The sequence below is a fragment of the Neurospora tetrasperma genome (assembly GCF_000213175.1).
Source record: "Neurospora tetrasperma FGSC 2508 unplaced genomic scaffold NEUTE1scaffold_2, whole genome shotgun sequence".
NCBI classification, from domain to species: Eukaryota; Fungi; Ascomycota; class Sordariomycetes; order Sordariales; family Sordariaceae; genus Neurospora; species Neurospora tetrasperma.
The window spans coordinates 1,181,987-1,206,862 of NW_009799100.1; the positions used below are offsets into that span (position 1 = coordinate 1,181,987).

Below are 24,876 nucleotides of genomic sequence, written 5' to 3' on the forward strand. Positions count from 1 at the left end.
TGAAGCCAAGGGCAGAGAAGTTTTATTTAAGCTGTCCTAGAGACTTCAACCCACGATAAGAAAGAGATATTATCATGTTCTTGCCCCTCATGTTCAACCAATGATCGACACAGTGGGGGATGGAAACACAGCATGGTAAGCATGGCCAACCCCACTTGGAAAGCTTCCATGTTTTGGGCATCGAACACGGATTTGGCTTCTTTCTTTTGTCAAGTGCCAGTGGACTAGGAAAAGAAAGAGTGGACAGCAGGTGCCACTGAGGAGGAGTCTGGAGATGCAGGTGCTGACAGGGGGTGGCCAACGATGGAGGACTTCCTCGGGGCATGCTATGTTTCTCCGCTGGAGCTATCAAGGTGTTGATACGACCTTGGAAGCTGGCTAGCTCGGGATATGTGTAGTGGTGTAAACAGCGATGAATCATCACTTTGAGGGTAGCAAAATACACTACACTACATTTATACAATAATAAAGTACCGCGGAGAAACGATTCGTCTGTTATCTACACCAGACATAAGCAGATCTGAAAGTAAACAAAAGACACTCGACAACATCCACATCATATCTGAACCGCAAACGTAGAATCCCAGTAGATAAGCCCTATAAATCTTGTCAACGGCCCTGACTAACAGGTACTTTTGGTAGTGGGGTATGTGATCGCGCTCGCCCGTTAAGATTTTTAATGGCAGGGTACCTACCGCCCCTCCCGGCCACCCCCGGCCACCCCCGGCCGAACTGCCGGCAGCGATAAGAGACGGTGGATCATGAACTTGGCTCGGCCCGGAGACACCTGGGACTCACACCTCACAAACTCGACCGATGCCCGTCATTGTAGATGCCCGTGGTTTGTCTGCAAATCTTCTTCGAGGATCTTTGTTTGATTTGCCTGATATAACAGCGAACTCGTCACCAGTAGCAGAGAGATATGCAATCATTTAGCACGCCTGCTCCGACCCGAACGCCTTGCAATCATGCTGCCGTGGCATGGCCCGATAGTATCACAAACGCTCCGGTGTGACAAACTGATAACATTTTTGGAATCCCATGTTTTAAAGCTTAGACTTTTGCTTTCTCCCGTCTTTCAGGTTTTTGCTGATCTGGCCAGTGAGCAGGAAGTCGGGATACTCCATGCCTTCGTCAATGCCAATGTCGTTTCCTCCCTGTCGCCTCCATCCAGCGCCATCAACGACGAGAGTGGTACCATTGACATAGTTACCAGCATCACTGAATAGATAGACAGTAGCGTCAGCGATATCACGGCGGCTTCCCCATCTGCCGCTGGGAACAGCCTTGGTCATCTTCTGCTTGTCGACAGCGCTGCTGGCCAGGCGCTCCATACCCTCCGTACCTTCAATGGCACCGGGAGCAATCACGTTGGCAGTAACACCGTAAGGGCCGTATTCAAGAGAGACGCTGGCCATGAGGGAATCCACGGCGGCCTTGGCAGCGGACACATGGGCCTGCAGGGGCATGCCTGTGTAGTGGAAGGTAGCGGAAACCGAGATGATACGACCGCCAGTGAGGCCATTCGGGTTGGGGTTGGGGTTCCTGGCAGCCGACTCGATGAGGTAAGGGATAGTGGCCTTGACGGTGTTAAAAGTACCAATGGTGTCGATGTCGATGACAGTCTTGAAGGCGTTGGGGCTCAAACCCGAAATAGGAGCAATGAAGTTTCCAGCGGCACCAGCGATGACAAAGTCGATGGCTCCCAGCTCCTTGACGCACCTCTCAGCGGCCGCCTTGAGGTTGTCAAACTGTGAACTCGGTCAGCGAGACTTTTCCAACTGCGGTTCATCCAAGCAACAACACTCACGTTCCTGACATCGACATTGCCAATGCCAATGACACGAGCTCCAGAGCGGACCTTGGCGATGTCTTTGGCAGCTTTCTCAGTCTTCTCTGGGTTGCGACCAATGATGCATGCGTCAGCTCCCAGATGGACCATGGCGCGAGTTTGCGCACTGCAGATGGTGCCGGCACCACCGGTGACGAAGACAACCCGGTTGGCTGTGATGATGATTGTTAGCGACACTGTGATCTCTGCACAAATTCACCCGAGACTTACCAAAGATGCCGGGTGCCCATACAGAGCTGAGATATTCTGACTTTGGGACACTCATTTTGGGTGATATTGACCGCCGATGGAAGATATAATAATCACTAACAAATAATGGTTGTTGATGTTGCTGATGGAAGCAGTCAAGCAGGATAGAGGTAGAAGACAGAAACAGATGGGGTATATAAGACAACTAAATTATCGAGATGAGACTCCAAAGAGGACCTTCAACACCACGTACACCGTTTCATTCGTTCCTTTGGCGAGTTGCGAACTAGTGCATGGGGTCTACGGGTGTTAGAGAAGGGATCTCCATCTTTCCTTGCCCCGTCCGTGGTGGTGGACTCGATGTGGTGGTCACTCGGCACCTCAGTGTCAGTTGGTGCCGGCGCTGTTACTTCCTTGTGAACTGAAGCTTCGGCGCTCGCTCAGGACTCGTTCAGGGCATCTTCAGTTGCCGGCGGTACCTCCCTTCACAGTACGCGGTTTACCTCGGCTAAGACCCACCTTTTTTTCCCTAGGTTTCTCCAGACGGGACTGGCCCAGCCTTGCAGTCCCACACACGCCCCGCAGCACTGTTTGTTTAGTGACCACACTGTGCGCCACCCAGCGTAGTTCGGATGGTCTGCCGTTAGCGGATCGCATTTTGCGCCGGGTTGCATCAACGCCTTCTTTTTTTGTCCAGCCTCGTCTTCTTTGATTCACGATATCTTCAACCTAACAGCCGCCCTTCGTCTCTACAGGGACAATTGTACGGACCTGCACGTCCGAATTTTCGACGCGACTATAAACAAACTTTGAAAACAAGCAACAACCGATCTCTCACTTCTCCCTCGAACAACAATCAATCCATCACCACCACCCTGTTGGTCATCCCACTTTCTCGTTTTCTCTGCGCATCCGAACCGCATCTACATACTAGGTTTGCGATTCATCACTGCGCACCACCTCACTCTCACATTTCTTTGCACACACCAATCTCTCAGACGTAGCACATCACCATTTGCCCGCCATGGACACGGCAACTGACGTACCAAAGAAAAGGAGAGCGCTGCCCTTCAAGCGCACCGTTGCACGCACACCAGCCAACGAGCCACCCCCAAGCCATACGCCAGAGCACAATTCTGACCAGGATGACCCTCTCGCCCTCTTTCGGCGATCAAAGGACGTTTTCCCCATGGTCCTGGAGGACCTGCAGCGGGCATCATCAGAGGAAAAGGTGAAGCCTTCCGAGTCGCCAAAGGAAGGGCATGTCAACAAGAAAAGGAGGGTGTCGTCCAATGCCGAAGGTGACAATGAAGCACCTCTCGGCGCCAGCTCTTCGAGCGTATCAGCACTGAGCAGGACGTCTGCATCGCGCATTGACTCCGACGATGACGACCTGATCATGGACGTCAAGGGCAAAGGGAAAGAGATCGTACGACCCGACAAAGCCCGGGTACCGACTCCCCGAAAGCCTCTTTCAACCACACCAAGAAAGTCGGGAACACCATCCAAGAAACGCTTCGCCTTTAGCGACGACGAAGACGACCATGGGAAGGACGACCTGTACTCCCCACACTCAAAGCGCCGCAACCCCGACCGCTTCTCTCCAAAACCTACCGCACTCGGCCGCAGCACCCGGGCCACTCAGCGCGGCAGCTCGCCGCTGGAAGGTTTTGAGACCTCCTTCAACCTCCCCGGCGCATCCTCCACCTCCAAAAGGAAACCTTTTCAATCCGCTGCCCTCGACTCCGACAACGACTCGGACCTCGAAGTCTCCGAAGTTCGCACCAAGAAGCGCTCCGCTTCTTTCTCGTCCTCTCCACCACCAGCACCATCCGCAACCGACCCAGATCACGAAGCCACTATCGTCGCCGATAAGGCCGACGACGATGATGATTTCGCCAAATGGGTCACCAAAGCCGCCGCGCTAGAAGCCGACCACGCCAATTGGACTATTGACGTGCTTGTCACTTCCCGAATGCCACACACCAAGCCGCTTACTGCGCGGCGACGGATGAAGCAAGGTCTCAAGCTGATTTTAGACACGTGGATCCGACAGCAGGAGCTCCACGGTTGCGAAATCCCCGAGGACATGGTGGGCAAGCTGTTCTTGACGTTTAAAGGGAACCGAATTTACGGCAACAGCACCATTGCTTCGCTGGGAGTCAAGGTGGATGCCAATGGCGTGCTGCAGCTGCCTCCTGGTGCCATGACGAGCCGAGAGGCCATGGAGGGGTATGTCATCCAGGGGGGGAAAATTGGACTGGTGCTGGAGATTTGGCACGAGGAGTTTTACGAGGAAGAGCTTGCGAAGAAGAAAAAGCAGAGGGAGAGGGAGTTGGGGCTACTTGACGATGACGACGATGAGGACCAGCAAAGCGGAACCGGTGCGTCTGGTGCCAATGGATGGTCCAGAGGTGGCAGTGAGGCTGCTGAGGTCAAGAAGACCAAGATCAAAGTGGTGCTCAAGGCCAAAGACCTCCAACCGCTCAAGATCGCCGTCTATGAGGATACGCCGGTCGGTACCATGGTGCAGGTTTTCCGGAAGCAGAGAGATATCAAGCCGGAGCAGACTGTTGTGATACAGTTTGATGGCGAGGAGCTGAACGAGAACATGCTGGTTGGGGCGATGGACATTGAGAGGGACGAGACCAACCAGTTTGAGGTCTACATCAAGTAGTGTATGACCTGGAGAATAAACATGGAGACTGGGTTTTTGGGAGGCTTTATTCGCACATTTCTTTTGCTGTTATGGGGTTGGATGATTGGAGTTTACCGGGCTTATTCGCCAGGCCTACGAAAATCGGCGGTGACTAGTGGATTATTGCTTTTGCTTAAAGTTGTGACAGATGATTACGGAGTTTGGAGTGTTGCAAGTCCTTCCAGGACATGCATGGTTCATGGTGCGAAGGTGGTACCCTAGCTCTTCAGCAGATACCCATACGTATATCACTTTTTGCTACGTCTTGCCTTCACTTTATTTCAACAAGCTTGATGACTCATGGGAGTTGGTCAGTCAGAGCACAAAAAGAGCCTCTTCGGGTTAAGATGGTCTCATCCCACCTATCGTAGGTGAATATCGAGGGGTTTGACTATTCTCTATCTGCTATTTCGATATACGGTTCGCCATCTGGACTGTAAAAGAAACAAGACCACTTACTGATGCGGAACAAGCGAGATAAGAGATTGAATGAAAGTACGCTGATTACTTCTTGTATGACTCGAAGAAACCAATCTATCGTGGCTCACCTGGCTACATTGGTGCCCATCATATTAACCCCTTACATTTTGCTTGATTTGCCGTCACCATGGATGGAATCTCAACCAAATCAGCGCACGAGATCAGTTTCTCAAATCACTTTCTCTGCACCATAATCGACCTTGCCAGCCAATATGCACTAAACCGCCTTTTGGTGAATATTTCTCTTCATTGTCTTCTCTTCTCGTCCTCCGGGTATAGATCATAACCACACATTGATAAAATTCGCAAGGCGGTAGCTCCCCAATATCCCGTCCTCTTCCTCCCGCTTCTACACACCTTCGTAGATATCCCCAGCATGACTGACTGAATCGCCCATTTCAAATTCTCCAAACTCAAAGCAAAAGCATAATGGACTCCTAAACGCCAGAACCCTTTTTAAGCGTAGCTCCCGAAATGCCACCTTCGCCCCTTATGTGATGAAAACCGTCGATTTTTTGTTGACTGAACCATGCAGCCCCGTGCGTGAACCATTCATTAGGTGAGAATAGCGGCAATAGAAGTGTAACACATTATTGCCGTTTTTCGTGAAAGAAAGAGCTTAGAATCTCTCCTTTTGCCTCGAGGCAATGATCCGAAGGTTGTTGTACACCTTGCCGGGCTGGTGTCCGAGAATGAGGGAGACGACGGACTCGCGGGCCATGCCAATGTTCTCGAAGGCACCGAGGATATGAACGCGGGAGCCGGCGAGGACGATTCTGGTTTTTGTGGCTGTTTACATCTTGTCAGTACTTCCGCGTTATCTCTTCAATTCTCCCATAATGGTGAACATACCGTTCTCGATTGCAAACTTGGTCTTTCCATCCTTGCCTGCAATACGACCAATCGCACGTCCCAGAGCATCGGGGCCGAGGGTCTGACGGACATCCTTGACATCGAAGGACTGGATATAGAGCGAATCGAGACGGAGCAGGGCAATGGCGTCGTCAATGTCGAAGCCCATGGCGAAGGCGGAGACGAAATCGGCACCCATCTGCAGGGATTCGGGGGTGGTGGTGTGTCTACTGGAGCGGAGCTCGACGCGCTTCTCCTTGATGTTCATGCGGACCTGGAGCTTGCAGTGCTCAACAAGTGGGGGGTAGCTGATTGGAAAACAGTCAGTCTTCCTTGCCCAAACATTCACACATGTTTCCGTAGTTTTCCGTCTCACATCTTGGTCCAATTGGCCTTGAGGGCCGACATGCGGTTTGGCGGGATACCAATTTTCCTGGTCTCTGCGCGGCGAATGATCTGGACGTCCTGGCCGGGGGCGAAACGGGGGCGGCCCTCCTCGTCTACAGCCATCTGCACATCTTGGTCACTGGAAGGGGGAGCGGCGGCGCTGGGATCGGTGAGGTTGACGGCCTCGTTGACATCGAGAATGAGCTCGTCCTCTTGCTCGGTCTGGATAGGAATCTGGGCGGTGGGAGCCTCGACAGGCTGACGAAGTGCTGTTGGCGCAGGCATGTTGAACGAGATGTGTTGTTTATCGGTGGGTGATCGTCAAGGGGCCGAGTCGAGTTGTTTGTTGATCAAAGTCGGCGGTAGTATTCTGGGGAATCGCCGGCCAAGAGTAATGGCAGATTTATCGAAGATCGGGTGGAGGTGAGACTGGTGACGGACGACGAAAAGAGGTGTCGGGATGCTGGGTTACAGTCGTGAATTACGGAGATCTGGGAGTCGAAGTCTGCCTTTTTTGCGCCGTCGATCTCCAGAATTTTGATGTTTATCGATTTTGATAGCGCAGAGGGGAAATTCTTGACAAAAAGCAGTGGATCCACAAAAGAGTACACAAGTGAAGCTTATCGATTGGCTGGATGGGGGCTAGGACCCTTGCCAATCGCAACGCCCATGCACTAACAGTTACCGAGGAATCCCTGTAATCCCAAGGTTAGCGTCATTGACGCACTTTTGACGGGACCTGGACCGGCAGCTTTTTCAAACTCCAGGTTCTTGGTCAGAGCAGGAGCACCATCATATGTCATTCTAGACTCGGCCCACCACCAAGCAACAACATCTGATTTTCAGCCTTGAGAACCGACCATGGATACGGCACCTAGCTGTCGTCATCACCATCGTCGCTGAAAACAAAAAGAAAAAAAGAAACAGGCCCCTTCCTCGGTCGACAGTATGAATTTCAGCAATGTCTACTAGCGCTACGACGACCCAGCTGGGCCGCCAGCTATGGTCTTCAGTACGAGATCCTCACACTACCTCGAATCTCTTCACAGCCGCGATACTGCTTCCAAATTGTCAGCCATTACTTTGCCGTCACAGTCTTGGACTTGGCCCCTCGACTTCGCTGGGGACCCATCAGCGATACGGACAGCAGCAGAGCACGCGACAATTTACCTCTTCCGCAAGTCGCTTTTTCTCCTCAGCAACAAAATCGCAAAGACTACACTATCAACAGTCACAACCATCCCATAATGTCCTACGAAGCTGTACCTCCGGAGGTCTACTCCTCCTTGGGCTCACCACCAGCCCCTCTCCAACGAGTACGGTAGAGGCATCCGCGCTATCCGACAATGCCGCGCAAAAGGCAAAAATGAGCCACCTGGCACGGCAGGCTTTACTCTTGCGAAGGATACGACAGAATACCACGACCACAACGTTATGCATGGCAGGAAAGCGATATCAAAGTTCGGGCAAAGAGACCAAGGGCCATCATGACGAGACCAAGGCCGAAGCCAAGTCTTCTACAATTCCTCCTCAGCAAAAGTCCGAGCAACCACAGCAACCACCGCATACCGAGACGGCTTCTGGTTCTGGTCCCCAGCCGACTCCCGCACATGAATCAATAGCAGATTCCATGTCTAAATACCTTCACCTTCCTCACCTCCCCCATCTGCCTCACCGGCCCACAAAAGAAGAGCTTCTGGCGGCAGCAAGCGGGTTCTGGTCGCGTCTCAAGGTCCGATTCAAGTGGTTCTCCATCAGGAGCATGCGCCCCTGGAACGCCGACGAATGGGGAGCGTTTGTGTCCTTCTTCTTATTCGGTCATTTGGTCTGGATTCTTGTTGGCACGACTACCTTCTTCTCCCTCATCATCCTCTTCATCAACACGGTGTTTGCCCAGGAAACGCTGGCCAAGTGGATCGGAGACTACCTAACACAATCTGCTGGCCTTACTGTTGTCTTCGAGTCGGCTATTGTGCCCAAATGGGGAGATGGTGTCATCACTTTCCGCAATGTCTTTGTTTCTCGGAGACCTGGTCAGCCCAAGTCTTCCGTCAAGAAGGGTTCTTCCGAAGCTGCGGCCGAAGCAGCTGCTGCTAAACAAGCCGCCGAACAAGAAGGCACTGCCGTGGAAGAGGACGATGGCAACTACACCCAGTTCGACGTCACTATAGACACCGTGAACGTGGCTTTGTCTTTCCTTAAATGGTGGAACGGAAAGGGTCTTCTCAAGGACGTCGAAATAAAGGGTGTCCGAGGTGTTGTTGACAGGACTTCGGTTGTCTGGGGCAATGAGGACCTCAACCCCCTTGACTTCAGACAGGAACATAACCCTGGCGACTTTGAACTGGATCACTTCAAGATGGAAGACTTGCTGGTCACCGTCCACCAACCAGGCGGTTTCCGGCCCTTTTCCGTTTCCATCTTCTCCTGCGAGCTTCCTCAGCTACGAAAACAATGGCTGTTCTATGACTTTTTGTCAGCAAATCACATGTCCGGATCATTCGATGGATCACTATTCACCATTCATCCCAGACAGATCCACGGTGTGTCCGCAGCAGATAACGGCCGTCACCACCAAGACGAGTTCGGTTCTCCCTCGGCCTGGAAGAAGTTCTCCCGACTACGGATTGATGGGCTGAAGATTGACCACCTGAACCGCGGTGTAGAAGGACCGTTTGGCTGGATTTACGAAGGCAATGTCGATATTATTGCCGACATCATGTTCCCTGCGGACCCTGAGGAGGGTCTAAGCAAGGTTGTCGCCGAATTTTACGACAAAATGGAAGAAGCCGTAACCAGCAACCGCTACCTCAAGATTCTAGACGGCAACATTTCTCCCAACAGCCGAAGCAACACCAACAGCCCCACCCTTGAAAGCGGGCCAATTCCGGAGTCTGCCTCTGACATCGACCTCACCGGCCACCACGATGAGCTCCCCACCTCGGAGCAGCACTTCCCCCCCTTGATCCCTCCCGCGACTCCCAAAGAGCCAGCCCCCATCGAAGAAACCCCCTCCTACCTAGTCATGGACCTTCGCATCCACCTCAACGACGTCCGCGCCGCTGTCCCTCTGTTCAACAACCCACACATGAGCTACGTGAACCAAGCCCTAGTGCGGCCCATCGTCGCCTACATCAACGCCAAGCGCACCTACATCCCCATCAGCTGCCGGATCGTAAAACGGCTGACGGACTTTGACGGAGCTTGGACCGTTTGGGACTGTGGGCTCATGGACGACATGAGCGCCGAAGTGTACCGTGCCTTTGCAAGAAACGTAGAGGATCAACAAAGCAGAGTAAGGAGATTCAAGCGTGTGGGACTGTGGACGGTCAGTCTCGTGGTACATGCGTTGCTGGCTGGCGTAGCGGGAGATTTGATGTGAGCAGTCATTGAATATGACACTCACGATTATAGACTATTGCCTGTGTTTCATCAGGCCGCAAGAGGAGAAGTCTTGTTTGTGACGATACGGGGCTGTGTTGTACTATCCTTTTTTTCTCTCTCTCCCTTCTCTACTTTACTGTTGGGGGTTGTCATACCTTTCCAAGCGGTATTTTACTGTACTATACATACATCGAACATACTTATATGGCTCCGAAAAAAAAAAAAAACAGGCGCTCGAAGAAACAGGCAGGCAGGCAGGCAGGCAGGCAGGCAGGTAGATTATGGTTATGGATAGGAGGGAGGGGATCTGAAACTGGTTTACGTTCTTAATGACCCGGGCGGAAAGAATTACTGGCTGGAATCATATGAATGCGGGAGGCGCGGTGTTTTGAGTGTCCAGGTTTTTTATCAGTGATGGTGGTTGCTCAGGGCAGATCAACATCGCGATCGGAGTTTCAAGTGTTTTGATTAGGGTACAGCAACATTGTCTGAAAAGTTCACATGGTGTTCATGGTTGGGAAATATCAGCTAATCACTGGTGTAAGGTTCTGACAAGGTTCTGAGGTGGTGACTGAAATAGAGTGTTGGTTGTGTTTCTAGCCATGGCATCGAGAAGAGAACCTCACACCAGGATAACATGCAAACTAGACTTTTGAAACGTAATGCTCGCCTTCATTATTGAATGCACTCTAAATCTACTTGCCCCCATGCTATATGGTATCAGCTGCCTTTTCCCGTCACCCCCAAGTCGCGACTCGATCAGTGCCCCAAGAGGCCATCCTCCTTTTTTCGTCCAGTCTGGCACTGGTGACGACTCTGGTCCCTCATGCATCCATCCAAGACATCATGCCACTGAACCTTACGTCCGGACGGCGGACGTGCCGTGACCGTTGCGCGGGTGTCATGGTAGTCTACGCTTTCTTTTATACGCCATTAAAACACACGCAACCGCTACTTTTTGCTTCGGTCTGAAAGCTTCCCGGGTAGGGATGAGAATTATACCAGGTGAAGGGGATGATTCTACATCCCTGTAATGGGAAGAGGGACTCGAGGCCTCTCTTCCTCACGAAGCGGACGATCGTGACTTGACGGTAGAAATCTTTCACATGAAGTCATCACTAGAGCCAAACGTTAGCAATCGTTCCCCACGCGTATCTTTTCTTACTCCACCTCAAGCCGACTTACTCTCCGAAAGCATCATCATCATAAGTGTCGTGGGCCTCAGCAATGGCACCACCACGACCAACACCAGCGAGTGAGGTCTTGGTCTTGGCAGCCTTGCTCTTCTTGCCACCCTTTTCGGCAGCCTTCTCCTCCTTGAGCTTCTCGTTGCTGAGAGCAGTCAAGGTGCTAGCAATCTTCTTGATCTCGTCGCTCTTGAGGTCCTTGGCGAGCTGCTTGGAGAACTCCTGGAGGAAGAGAGTGTAGTGCGGCTTGGGCGAGAGCTTGCCGATCATGGGGCCAAGAGTGGTGCGGAGGGTCTCAAACTGGGTCTTGGTGGTAGGGTTGAACAAGGCCAAGGTCGAGATGTCGATGGTGTTGTTGGGGTCCTTGGGGTCGATCTGGACAATGGTGCCCTTGCTGACGACCTTGCGGTCGTTGCTGATGCCGATGCCGGCAAACAGGTCCTCAGCGTGCTTGAGATCGGACTCCTTCTGCTCGCGACGGAGGCGCTCGCGGCGCTCGGCCTCGGTCTCCTCCTCCGCGTCCGAATCCTCGGCCAGCTGGCGGGCGCGCTCGGCCTGACGCTCGGCGATGCGCTGCGCCTTGGACTTCTTGTTGGCGGCGGCTTCGGCCTCAGCCTTGGCCTTGGCCTCGGCGGCCTTCTTCGCCTTCTCGCGCTCTACCTCGGAGTCCTCGGCGGCATCCCACGAGTCGAGAACGTCGCTCTCGTTTCCCTCCTCATCGTCGAAGCGGCGGCGGCCGGGGGCAAGGACGGGCGAGTTGGGGGCGGAAGACTCCTCCTCTTCCTCGTCTGTGGTGATGAGGGGTTAGTTAGTCTGGGTTTCAGACAGGTTGTGGTGGCGCAACAGGAAAGTCGAGGCAAGAGTTGGTTCTGGTTGATTTGTATATATAGGCTGCGTCGCTGAAGTCCAATTCGCCTCAAATATGGAAGCCTCGAGGCATATGGCGATGTTGACAGCGACTATCGCAAGCCGGCGCAGGCATCAGGCAGCCTTGTCACGGCGATCGGGGCCGCCCACTTTCGCCGACATACACTGTTCGCGGGGTTCGTTTTGCGCAAAGAGGGAAAAGGCAAGGAGAGCGAGGAAGACTTACCCCACTTCTTTCCAGACATGTTTGCGATTTGGTAGTGACGATCTAGAAAACCGAACGGGTCTTTGCGACAACGGTGTCTGGCGCGACGAGGAAAAGTTTGCGTGCTGTGGTTGGTTGTGTACAAACTGCAAAAGAGAAGCCGATCGCAGTCTTGAGAAGTTGAAAAAGCGAGCAGGGGTCAGGCACCTTGAGTGTGGTTCCGTTCGCAGTGGGCAAAATAATTGTTAGCGGGGTTCGAAGACCAACAGTGAAACAGCAACAGCGTTTCACAGGTTCTTCAAGGTTCTTCTCCGTCTAGGATTTTAATACTATGCCAAAACTATCAAGGAAAAGGCTTTGTGACCAATTGGATTTTATTGAGAAGATGATGAAGATGAGGAGGAAAACCAGAACCTCCAGACGCCTGGAGCGGCTACTCTTAAATATACAGGAATCGTCCCCAACTATTCCTCCCGTTTAGATTTTACCAAGTACCTGACTTCCTCGTACGTCTTGCTTCCTTCCCTTCTGAATAACCTCTTCCTTCCCATCTTTGGCATATATATCAATGCCTTCCCTCCAGAAGGCCTTATGCGGGGTAAGTGCTGTGTCGCACAGGCCCGTCGGTCAGGGGTCGGTGCCGAGTCCTGACAAAAACCATCAGTTCACCAACATGCCCGTCCTTATTTCCCTTTTTCTTTTCTCTTCTTTCTCTTATCTTTTCGGACATCTTGTATATGCACGATGCATGCACCATATATGTACGGCCTCGGTCAAGTAGCATGTGCTAGGTGCAGCCTAGAAGGATGGCGATCTGGAGAAGTCCGTCAACGCATGTGAAGAGAAGGATTCATAAACAACTAGGCGGATGCTAAAGCTCTGCTCTTTCACCAAATTTTCTGGACCAGGAGTCACCCGAAAATGCTCTGCGTCGTCAATATTTCGTACACCACTTCTGCCCCGCTTCCGACACGGCATAATATTTGGACACTTACAATTGTTCCTTCGATCCTACACTCTACCGATAACTACCACTGACGTCACAACAAAGTTAGAAGTTTAACATGAAGCCATTCGCAACTTATGGCCCAAGAGATTTGTTTGTATATTTGCAGGTTCGGAAGCAACTAAGCCATTGCTCAGTCATGCTGAGTGTCCTATGAGAACAAGTGCGACTGGTGTTCCGTTTCCCTCCGCTCGCTATTACTGTCAGCAAAATCTCCAACACATAACTTGACCAAGTGCCCTGTCAACCAACCAAACAACTATCAATGATCTCGAAATCTCCTGTGGCTGTCTTTGTGTTGAGTCACAATCCCTCAGTCTTAGTCTACTTGCTCAGGGGCTCGCTGTTCTTCTGGATATGTACAAGGCTAATCCCGAGAATGTTGCGGAAGTGGAACTGCGCCCTATGGCTTGTCACCCGGGAGGTCCCGACACCGCCAAACAACGACATCCAGCTGACCACCACAATAGATGCCCGGTTGCCACTTTGAGGATTCAAAATGAGATTTTGTCCTGGTTGAAGATCTGGAGCTTTCCGGGTTCCTTTCGCTAGCGCCCGCTATTTGCTTGTTCCTGGATTGTCTTGATGCTAAAAAAAATGGAGATTGGTTGGGCAGTGTCGGAACTCTATTGCTCCTTTGAGACCAGGGACGGACAAACTCGGTGTTTTCAGTCAGCTCTCGTATTCCAAATTTTCCCTGAAAGGAGTTGCAACTGGGGGTAGGAAAGGACGATATAAACGTCCTGTGTCTAGTGCTGTCCGACACATATGGACCATCATCACAAACCTCAAGCGAGTTCCATTACAACTTCACATCACTCTCTAAACTCTCGATGAACACCCCCAAAGTAAACATACTCCACGCTCCAGGACAAGCGGCCCAATTCAGCCGTGCCCTGATATCAACCTGTCACACCCGGCCTCTCCTGTTTGGGGGCCTTCGAGTGGTCACTTCCTTGCATCCAACACAGACAAGCCTCTCTTCCCCATCACCTCGCAGCTTCTCGACAACAAGCGTTACTCGACTGAAGGATTTCTTCCCGGCCAAAGAGACCGCCTATATTCGGCAGACACCACCCGCGTGGCCTCACCATGGATGGACAGAGGAAGAGATGACCTCGGTTGTTCCCGAGCACCGGAAACCCGAGACTGTGGGCGATTGGCTCGCATGGAAACTCGTACGAATCTGTCGGTAGGTAAATCCCAAGGAGTGTTCCCATATTGCTCCTCAAGTATCTTGCGGACGCGGAAACATACGTAGAATCAAAGTGTTCTAATATTAAACAGATGGGCTACGGATATAGCTACGGGCATACGTCCAGAGCAGCAAGTTGATAAACACCACCCGACAACCGCCACCAGTGCGGATAAACCTCTGACCGAAGCCCAATGGGTATGTTTCATGGAGCCCTACGATGACGGAATGGCAACACATGCTAACCAAATGTCGCAAATCCATATAGCTCGTCCGCTTCATCTTCCTCGAATCCATCGCCGGCGTTCCCGGCATGGTAGCCGGCATGCTCCGCCACCTGCACTCCCTCCGCCGTCTCAAGCGAGACAACGGCTGGATCGAGACTTTACTTGAAGAGTCCTACAACGAGCGTATGCACCTCCTCACCTTCATGAAGATGTGCGAACCCGGCCTCCTCATGAAGACGCTCATCTTGGGAGCGCAGGGCGTCTTCTTCAATGCCATGTTTCTCAGCTACCTGATCTCCCCCAAAATCACCCACCGGTTTGTCGGTTATCTCGAGGAGGAGGCCGTACATACCTATACGCGGTGCATCAGGGAGATTGAGGAAGGTCACTTGCCAAAGTGGAGGGATGAAAAGTTTGAGATCCCGGAGATGGCGGTGAGGTATTGGCGCATGCCGGAGGGAAAGCGGACGATGAAGGACTTGATTCATTATATCCGCGCGGACGAGGCAGTGCATAGGGGCGTTAACCATACGCTGAGCAATTTGGACCAGAAGGAGGATCCGAATCCGTTTGTGAGCGACTATAAGGAGGGCGAGGGCGGGAGGAGACCGGTCAATCCGGCGTTGAAGCCGACGGGATTTGAAAGGCCGGAGGTCATCGGTTGATCTTGGGCGGAAGGTCTTGACAGATGGTTGTGGTTTGGGTTCATGAAGCCAGGCGTTTTTGGACCAAGTTGTATTATGCGTGTTACACTAGATACCCCCCACTCTCTTTGCTGTTTCTGGCGTTTTGGTAAAAAGATACTGGGACCTTCTCTCTGTGCAGCAGTTCACTGTTTCAAAGTGTGTACTTGTTTCGGATCTTCACTCCGAAGGTCGTTGATCTCTCAGGATCAATTATATCTAGCAATAACAAACCTGAAATGTTAAGCTTTTTAGATTCGTTCCCCGGGTAACTAATCGGTGCAAGTTCACATTGCAACTTCTACCCAACGCATGGAAGACCAAGGTATTCGATCGTGCTCACTTGAATTCGATCAATGATAAAATTATGTGCTCAGCCATGATCAACCGAATATATCGTGAAGGCGAGTTCTGGACCTTCCGACGTATACCCAGGATGATAGCTCAAGACGTCCATTAGAGTGTCTATATTTACACACGTCTAGTGTAGGCATCCTCGAAAGCAAGCGGAGAATGATGAAACAATGGTATTATGCAGCGATATATCAGAGTCAAATAATGGCTCGAAGACGAAATGTTGGTCGAACGAAATTACAGGGCTGTGGCTGTGTACAAGCCACTGAAGTGCAATTTGTTAGCGTGGTGAACTTTGGGTAACAGATTTTGCCGGAGATCTCACCATAAACTGATAGCACCGAGGACCGGACCCACCAGAGGATAGAACCGACAGGATGACGGGGATGCGACTGCAAGGTACCAACAGGAACAGATGAACCAGAATAGGAACACTTCCAGGAACCGAAGACTGAGGCTGAGCACCGCGATGGATGTGATATGCCTCGATGGATACTGCATTCTGACCCGCAGCACGTCCTGACGGCGTGTTTCAGAGAGCTGTTTTGTCATGTACCCTGGCAACGGCATGTCACAATCACGATAGCCAGCCTGTTGCTTGCTTGTCCAAGGTAAGAGGTATCTGTCCGCGGCACCAGCCCGAACAAATACCACAACACTCTATTTTGCCCCTGGATTGATACGTATCTGGTTCTCACAAGGTGCAGTGGCAAACTGGTCTTGGAAATGGATGGCACCAATCTCGACACATGAGTGGTTCGCTGACGAGAAGATATCTCTTCACTAGAGGTAAGAAAGGGTGGTGTTGCAATTTCACGTTCAGAACGATGGCAGCGAGACCCAGGCTTGCCAGACATGCCAGGACAGGCCCCTCCATGGACAGTGCGGTTGACACCTTCCAGGCTCTATGCCTGTGAGTGAGTGGACGGGATGCGAACCGGCAGAAGAAGTTCAGAAACAGGTCTGCGTGCCCAGGAAGATCAAGGGAAGTTGACATTGTTCCCGTCGCTTACTCAGGGATTCCATCCAGCATTTATTTGGTGGCATCCAGTGTTGCAAAGAGAAGACGGGAATGAGGATCTCTCACAAATCTGGGCATCAATGAATTGACTTTTATGAGTCCTCTACCTCTTTAAGATGCCAACCCCGAACGGTAGCCCCACCGAAAGCGAAGTGGGTCTACTCAGCAGCAGCAGCCTTATGAGCGAACCCAACCATTCACAGAACTGACAGCGTCTGAACCCCAATGAATGGATCACCCCAACTGCCCGTCTGTCCCTGCCATGCCCTGCCCTGACCGTACGACCCCGCGATTGCCCTGTGGGTGGCTTCGTGCCTGAAGTGGAAGCCGAGAAAGCCTTCGATTCCCGATCTCCCCTTCAATCTCGACTCTTCCCGAGAAGGTCTCCGTCACGGTGTCGTCGTCGGGGCAAACGAAGCAGAGGACGGACCAACGACGACATTCATACAAACTTAATCTCCATCGCATCCCCGGGCATCCATTCACTCCACCATTCATGGAGATCATATACATACCATCTGTTCGCCCTCCAAAGTCCAAATGCAATTAACTTGTGATCCCCTTTCGTCGTCGGGTCAAAGGGTCCAATCCACTCCAGTCAGCCGGGCAGTCCAATCTTCCACACAACCACTCAAACTTCCCATCCTCAGTCCTAGCTAGCTAGGCACACAGGCGCTTAACACGGCAATCTACTGTATCTATCCACCTCTACTCTTTTCGTCATCCCGATCACCGAGACGTGCCCTGTCTCAATCAAATCAACCAAGTCCCAACACTGCACAACCATCGAGTACAGCTTTCAATTTGAACCTTCCACAGCCCAGCACTTGAACCCATACATAGGACCCGGGTTCCATCATTTGGTCCTGCTCGTCCGGTCCCGCACCGGTCACCAAGCTATCAGTCGGGTTCGGTTTGCCGGTGTCAGTCCCATCACTGGCTGTCGCAAGCATGTAAGCACAGCCCCAACGCACCCACGCACCTAAACGCACGCACGCACTGCCACTGTGTCCCGGAAGGCTGACTCGAGGGAAACTGCCTCGCAACTCGCAGCGCTTCTAAAGACAGAAACACCACGCACTCTCAATTCCGTCCGCTTGCCGACTACCACGCGATTCCTATGGACCAACAGTACACCGACGCCCGTGGCCGATCGCTGTCGGCCGCGTCCACCGGCGGAGGACAGGTCCACGATCAACAGCAACAGTCTCACATAAGAAACCACTCGCCGTCTCCAACTCCCTTTCCTAATTCGAACGATGGCGTCAACAACGGTTTGGGACTTGGCCTTATCGATCCCTCTGCCTCGCAGCATTTTCAACCTGAATTTTCCTACGGCGGCCCGAACCCGTTCCAGCAACATTCGCCCTTCTCACAGCCTGGGTTGGATTTCAACCAAGGTTATACAAACCAATTAGAAAGTCAGGACAACTCGTTTGGTGGCTTGTCGCAACCCGCCTATTCTCCGAATCTCATGGCATCCAACTTTGGTGACGCCGACTACGGCCTTTTCCCCACGACCACGACCGCGGGCCAGTTCAACGGATCGCTGTTCATAACCGATAACCAGCCTATCAACAATGTGGATCCAAACATGATGGCTCAAGGCTCTCACAGCCCGGAGCCGCCTCATCTGCTCAGTCCAGAGATAAACTCGCCGGCATTTGCCCAGGGCCGTTTCCCCATGACAACAGGAAGGCATTCGCGCAATGCATCTCTGGGCCCAGAGGCTGCTCTTCTTCCAGGGCAGGACTGGAGCCATATGCCTCAGTTTCAGGGCCATCGACGCTCAGCCTCGGAGCTTAGTGATGTCTCTTCGGTAGCCCATTCGCCCAACCTTGGGGGATTGGACAGCTTTGACCCGATCGAGAACAACCACTCGCCTCTTCAAGGGCCGCAGGCCGATGCCCTGTACAGTCAGTTGAACGGGATCAGCAACTTCAGTCTGTCGGACGACCATATCGGCAGGAGTCCGTCGCATAGTCCGGCGGTCTCCCCTCGGATCCATCCCCAGCAATCACCGGACGAGATCGATCCGAACCAACCCAACCATTTTATGCTACACACACCAGCAAACAGTTTTGGTCCGCCAGCGACCTACATGCAGCCGCAACAGGAGGCTTTCCCGCAACTGTCACTGGATGACCCATCTGGTATGCAGGCCCAGCAGAGCATGCCAGCTCCTCCGGCAATCAACATCGATTTCGCTCCAGCGCCCGCTAAGAGCGGGCTGGATCAGCCCACTAACCTGGACAATAATTCACTAGCCCTACCCAACAGAGGTATGTAGCCTCGAGATAATGCGATGGAAAATGGGACATTAGCTAACAATTTGGTGCTAGCTCGAGGGCGGATGCGACCACGAGCGGTCACGGACCCTTTCAACAATAGCGGTTACCGATCTCCTTCTCCTTCGGGAAGTCTTTCGCCGAGCTCGGCTGCGGACCTCAGACCGTCAAGCGCACGTTCACTTTCGCCCATGGACCGTTCAGGAGCCGGCTCTATTAATAGCAGGAGACGCCAGTCTACGTCGTCAGTACCCAACAACGTGATAGCACTTCGGCTTGCCGACCCCAATTATAATGGTTCTGGGGAAAATGGAGGTGGCCCGAGAAGGGCTCAGAAGCACCCCGCTACTTTCCAATGCAAAGTATGTCCAAAGCGCTTTACCAGGGCATATAACCTGCGCTCCCACTTGCGCACACACACCGACGAGAGGCCCTTCAAATGTACCGTCTGCGATAAGGCTTTCGCGCGCCAGCACGATCGCAAGCGTCACGAAGGTTTACATTCGGGCGAAAAGAAGTTCATATGTAAGGGTGAACTTCCTGTTGCTGGTCAACAATGGGGCTGCGGCCGAAGATTTGCGCGGGCGGATGCTCTGGGTCGCCATTTCCGGTCGGAGGCGGGAAGAATCTGTATCAGACCTCTTCTGGAAGCGGAGAACCGTGAACGGCAACGGCAGTATGCTGAGGCAATGCAGAATGCAGCCCAAGGCATGATGCAACAGCAGGGCGGCATGATGATGTCGCCTGGTATGGACCCCAATGGCGAGTTCCAGATGGACCCCTTTGTACTCCCACAGGCGCTGTTGGCACAGTATCCTGCTCTGGCCCTCCTGCCCGCTGGGCCTGCGGCTATGGGTGATGGAGCCGGCTTAGAAGAGGATCTGGGAAGTAATTACGAAGCTAGCGACTACGATGATGTCGAGGAGGGAGGCTACGTTAGCGGTCCAGGGACAGGGTTCGGGCCCGGAAGCATGCAAGAAGGGTACGGGGAGTTGGGATATGCGAGTGACTACGGCGGCCGTTAGGCATAGTGTCATGACATTTCAGGCGAACAACCCTTCGGGGAAAGGGAGGGCGTTGGGTGGTATACTCTATTTATTTATTGTTTTACAGATGATTATCGGTCACTGTTTGGATCAGATGAGATTATACGGTGGTGCGCGGTTATGGTTATTGTTGTCTTATACATTTACTTCTCTGTTTGGATACACTTATCCCCCAGCATTGCAATTCTTCTTCTTTTGTATTTGACTGGAATTATTTTTGGCTCGAAGACCCGTTTACACAGCGCTTGCATGCGCGGACGTTGAGCGAACATAGAAATATTGTCTGATGAGGACAAATAAATGTTACATGTATGACGATGTACTCCATGTTACTTATACAGAGTTGTTGAATAAGCTGATCACAGTTGATATCATCAAATCCCCCGCAAGTCAGCATATAATACAGCTATTGAACCCGTGACAGCTACGTTCTTCCCTACAAGTCTTATTCTGATGGCTATGCAGTGAGCCGCCTCGTAATCTCATCATCCGGATTGATCGATAAGCCGCCCCACGCAACCGCAACATTAATATCACATCACCATCACCATTACCATATCTCTCGTCATCCCTCCTCAACCCCACCCATTTCTCCATGTACATACATATTTCAAGTCTGTTGTATCTCCTGTAACAAAGTCCTCCCCCTTCCCGCTCCCGACGCTGCGCCAGACCCCTTGGACGACCTCAACTCTTGCATCCACTTGGCTACGACCTGGTCCACCACCGTTTGCAAAACCTCGTGGTGGCCCTTTTCGAACTTTGCTTTGACAAAAGGGCGCACGATGGCTGGACACTCAATGGTGGCGATCTCGACCAGTTCGTACTCGTAGTTGTCGATGGAGGTGCCGGTGACTTTGTTGATTAGTTTTTTGTTGTTGTTATTGTCGTCTGCTGTTGCATGTTTGGATTTGTTCACAACACCAACATCATCGCTACCACCTTTTCGTAGGCCAGCTCTTAGTCCTTGTCCTAGTCCCAATCCCAGTCCTTGTTCGCCTTCCTGCTGTCCTTGTCCTTGTCCTTGCCCTTCTTCGTTTCCTCCATTTCCTTTCTGTTCCTGTTCCTGTTCCTGTGGCCGCCCCTTGGCCCGATAGCGATGCCGAACCTCATAACTGCTCCTCACCACCACCGCCCCCGCCCCTGCCGCCGGCGCTACTGCCTTACACCGAACTCCGTAGCCAAAGCTCTGAAAGGTACAAGGCACGGAAACTTCTTTGCTTCCTAGTAAGGAGCCGCCGCCTAGCCAGTCCGGGAGGGGAAGAAGGGGAACGGAGTCGGTGATGAGGAACGATTGAGGGTTAAAGCCGTCTGGTCCCGGAGGGTGGAAGAAGGATGGGTCGTCGGTGAGGGATGGAGGGAGGGGGTGGGGAGAGTTAGAGGAGGAAGGGGAAGAGGGTGAGGAACTTGAAGAGGAGGTCGGGAGAGGAAGGGGAAGGGAGATGTAGGATTTTAGGTAGGGGTTGGCGGTGATGAGGGGGACGTAGGCGTGGAGGGCGGAGAGGAGGGCGGAGGGGGGAGTCGGTGGGGGGAGGGGGATGCGGGTTATTATTTTCAAAGGGTGGGAATGGGACATGTTTGAGTTGGGAGTCGGTCGGTGGCGATGAGGTGCGGCGGTAGGTGTGTTGTTGTTGTTGTTGTTGTTGTTGTTGTTGTTGTTGTTGTTGTTGTTGTTGTTGTTGTTGTTGTTGTTGTTGTTGTTGTTGTTGTTGTTGTTGTTGTTGTTGTTGTTGTTGTTGTTGTTGTTGTTGTTGTTGTTGTTGTTGTTGTTGTTGTTGTGGTGATATGAGAGTGCCAAGTCCGTACGGGACTCGGAGAGACCGATGCGGAGACCCGACGGGAGGAGGTGAACGGGGCCGGACGTCGTTGCCAAGGCCCGATGGCTGCCGATAGGTTGATGAAAGCTTCCGGTTTGTGTCAATTTGAATGAAGGATGTCCGTCTCATAGACAAAGGGTTGATATCAGGCGGTTGAGCTGGGTTGAGTGGGTGGAGTGGTTAGCCGGAGGGTGCCTTGGGTAAGTTACAGACAGGTACGAGTGGTGTGGGCGATTCCTGATCTGCAATGCCGACAAGCGTATATCACGAACTGATGACCGCAAGTCTGATACTGTCTCCGAGAGTTGAGATGTTGTTTTATGGAGGATCGTAAGCACATAATAGCAGGAAACCCAGATGACAGTAGAAAAAAAGACCGATATGCTCTGTTTTAATCTTGGCAGCTAGTCTGAACTCCGGAGCATAAGCACGGCTCACAGCCATCGCGACCCAATTTTAGCGGCTGAAGTGGACGCTTTACCTTGACGTCCGATCGTATGAGATGTAGCAGGGGCAGGACAAGCGACGAGAGTATGTAGTATACAGCGCCTATACACTCCCCAACCGGTAGCTGGAAGGTCTGACAGATCGTGTCTTGATTTGCTATTTTGGTACGGAACAGTCAGCTGTTGTTGCTGCGCCATCATCGCATGATCGGTGATGTACGCTGTGCCCTGTGGTTCAAGCGGCCGAGGCATGGCTATAGAAGTTTATGTACTGTGAATAAACTATCACTTTGATATGGTCAGGGGCTGCTTAATGCGTTAGTACACTATCTTATGTCAGGTCTTGGGTGTCGGCCAATAAGTCGTCTGGTGCCCCTGTCTTGGATGTCCAGGCAGTTCTTTGTATTGATCACAAGCGACTCCATCAGCCTTTCGGAATCCCTAATCTACCTATGACTTTGGTCCAAAATTTGCGACTTCCCAGACATAACTCTTCGCCTCTTCGGGTTGCTCGACCAACTGCCAGCCAAAGAAGCGTTCATCTGACGCTCGATTCCAGAACAAGGACGGGAAAGTTGGGGCGGTGAACCCCCAACGATCCAATCCCGCCGAGCCCACTGAAGCTCCAGGTCTTCTTCATGCAGTGGACCGCTGGAGGTATCGACAACCTCAAGGCGGAGGCAGCAGCAAGGGACATGGAAGTATCTCCCCCGCATCCCATGAACCCAAAAGTTCCTCGATCCGTCTCCGTCTCGCAAGGTATCCACCATTCACGACGCAGACTTGTTGTTGACGGCTTCAGTTGAATTGCGCCGAAGAGGGTTTGTCGGGTACATGCCAGAAGTTCATCCGAGCAAACAACAGGACGAACGACTCCTCCATCGTCCCTCCACTCCACGGCCACAGGGCCAATATCAAAATGGAGCCCGCCGCAAGATGTCGCGCAGCGTCCTGATGCAGCCCAACGTCCTCGCGGGCCCAATGGCTACCAGGTCAGGAATAGCTCCCTGCGCTACCCGTCAAAGCAGCCATTCACCAGCCGTCAAGAAACAGGCCCTCTCTTGTCCCTCGCAAACACCACTCGTTGTCGCTGCTCGGCCATGTGCAGTATGTAGTTGGGTACGGGTAGGCGCTGTCACTGCCGCATGGCTCGCATGATGCGTGCTGCAAACTGCAAACTGCAAAGGTCAATTTCGATACACATTGGTAACTCCAATTGCACCTTTGCCGTTGAGGAAAGGCCCAGGAACCGTCATTTCAAGGTGTTTGCAAAGCTCCTCTTTATCGTCTGTTCTGGGATCATGACGCCATCCTACTCTAGCACACATGGCTTGTCTCGCAGTTCTCGGATGATAAACAGACCCACCAGAACTAAAACTGGCCCTACAAGTTAGCGGCTATGGAAGTCCAGCCAACAACAAACAGACGATAGGCGCACAGCGATTGAGGAAGGACAAGGGAAGGGAGGGGTCGTTGATATTGCGATACCTTCCACTTTGTTTTCCACCTCCTTGAAGCCAATTTCTCACCTAGACCAAAACCCATTGGCTATTCAACTTGACTCGTCAACGCTCAGCATGGCAATGGTGTGCGCCATCAGGTCAGCAGGTAGCGTGAGACGCATCAAGCGGGTAGCGTCCAACAATCGAGCGAGATGCAGGTAGGGTCCGATTCTGTGGGCGATTGGTCTGCCTGGCTGCGTGTCGATGCGGAACATTTTGGTGGCCTGAGCGGGGGAGACCAAAACCCCATCTTTTCTTGGTCAACAAGGTAAAATACATATCAAAATCTGGAGGGGAAAGCTCGGCAACAAAATGAGAAAATGGACAAGCTGCAGCCTGGGTCAACTGGATCATCCCGCCCTTCAACTGGACTGGAACCAAAAGCACCCCTCCAGATACAGCAGCCAATAATGCTTTCCCCCAGCCATTCAACAAACAGCCCGGCACACCATTCCCACCTGGTGAAACAGGAAAGTGTTGGTGCCATGAAGGTGTCAACCGGGGTAAACCGCACCTCCAAACTGATAGAGGTAGTGCCGGACAGAGCCTCTGATGGCCCACCTTGCTGCCAACTTCGGTGACTCGGCCGCGCTTGTCGACCTGCCATCCCCTCACCATAGCTGAGGCGGGGAGAAAGGATCAATTGGAGCTGGCTGGGAATCGCAGATTGTCACTGCGAAGCCAAAAAGAGTGGTCTGCTCTTGCCACTTCAACGGTGTGTTCAGAAGCTGGGGAACGACACAGAAGAGAACCAAGGTCGATGCCCACGCTATCATAAACACCTGCACAGAAGCAAGCAGTACCTCAGTGTACTTGTTGTCCTGCATGACTACTTGACGGTCTTGTCTTGCCCGACCGACGGTTGGCCTCTGTTTGGCCATTGCCCCTCAACCATCAAGCTGTTCAGCACGGCTTCTTTGCCTCCCTTGACTCCCAGCTGCGCCAGCGTAGGAGGCAATCCGAGAATAAGATTAACTGCGGTATGGTCGCACAGCACAACCTGAAAGACGCATCTTCCCTCGTTCAACCCGTCTTCTCTTCACGATCCGAGCAGACCATTGGCTCAATTCCCAACGCCAATTACAGCCAGGCGACGAATCTCATTCCTCCAAAAAAGAAAAAGTTTGTGCAACTCAAAGGACAAGTTCTGGGTACAGAGACTGAAGGAGAAGACCGGAATTCCAAGAACA

The 24,876-nt window shown here is 52.4% G+C and overlaps 7 protein-coding genes across 7 annotated transcripts; 4 read left to right on the top strand and 3 right to left on the bottom strand.

The window, feature by feature from the left end:
- Window positions 1-924: 924 nt before the first annotated feature.
- NEUTE1DRAFT_120724 (sporulation protein SPS19) lies at window positions 925-2,169 on the bottom strand (the record flags this gene model as incomplete). Its single annotated transcript, XM_009850800.1, has 3 exons — window positions 925-1,751; window positions 1,811-2,004; window positions 2,063-2,169. The coding sequence occupies 3 exons, from the start codon at window positions 2,115-2,117 to the stop codon at window positions 1,047-1,049; spliced, it is 954 nt and encodes a 317-aa protein (XP_009849102.1).
- Window positions 2,170-3,065: 896 nt separating this feature from the next.
- On the top strand, window positions 3,066-4,799 carry NEUTE1DRAFT_128333 (uncharacterized protein; the record flags this gene model as incomplete). Its single annotated transcript, XM_009850801.1, has 1 exon — window positions 3,066-4,799. One exon carries the CDS (start codon window positions 3,066-3,068, stop codon window positions 4,716-4,718), a length of 1,653 nt encoding a protein of 550 aa, XP_009849103.1.
- Window positions 4,800-5,838: 1,039 nt separating this feature from the next.
- On the bottom strand, window positions 5,839-6,966 carry NEUTE1DRAFT_78203 (uncharacterized protein; the record flags this gene model as incomplete). The annotated part of the gene is made up of 3 exons (XM_009850802.1): window positions 5,839-6,008; window positions 6,072-6,379; window positions 6,448-6,966. The coding sequence occupies 3 exons, from the start codon at window positions 6,741-6,743 to the stop codon at window positions 5,839-5,841; spliced, it is 774 nt and encodes a 257-aa protein (XP_009849104.1).
- An 858-nt stretch (window positions 6,967-7,824) lies between these two features.
- On the top strand, window positions 7,825-9,969 carry NEUTE1DRAFT_59525 (uncharacterized protein; the record flags this gene model as incomplete). The annotated part of the gene is made up of 1 exon (XM_009850803.1): window positions 7,825-9,969. The coding sequence occupies one exon, from the start codon at window positions 7,825-7,827 to the stop codon at window positions 9,838-9,840; it is 2,016 nt and encodes a 671-aa protein (XP_009849105.1).
- Window positions 9,970-10,490: 521 nt separating this feature from the next.
- NEUTE1DRAFT_59526 (uncharacterized protein) lies at window positions 10,491-12,228 on the bottom strand (the record flags this gene model as incomplete). Its single annotated transcript, XM_009850804.1, has 3 exons — window positions 10,491-10,960; window positions 11,028-11,817; window positions 12,123-12,228. The coding sequence occupies 3 exons, from the start codon at window positions 12,139-12,141 to the stop codon at window positions 10,945-10,947; spliced, it is 825 nt and encodes a 274-aa protein (XP_009849106.1).
- A 1,712-nt stretch (window positions 12,229-13,940) lies between these two features.
- Window positions 13,941-15,194, top strand: NEUTE1DRAFT_128337 (mitochondrial Alternative oxidase; the record flags this gene model as incomplete). Its single annotated transcript, XM_009850805.1, has 3 exons — window positions 13,941-14,299; window positions 14,395-14,500; window positions 14,571-15,194. The coding sequence occupies 3 exons, from the start codon at window positions 13,941-13,943 to the stop codon at window positions 15,192-15,194; spliced, it is 1,089 nt and encodes a 362-aa protein (XP_009849107.1).
- A 2,129-nt stretch (window positions 15,195-17,323) lies between these two features.
- NEUTE1DRAFT_128338 (uncharacterized protein) lies at window positions 17,324-21,404 on the top strand (the record flags this gene model as incomplete). Its single annotated transcript, XM_009850806.1, has 3 exons — window positions 17,324-17,540; window positions 17,641-18,869; window positions 18,930-21,404. 2 exons carry the CDS (start codon window positions 17,708-17,710, stop codon window positions 19,898-19,900), a joined length of 2,133 nt encoding a protein of 710 aa, XP_009849108.1.
- Between the last annotated feature and the right edge of the window lie 3,472 nt (window positions 21,405-24,876).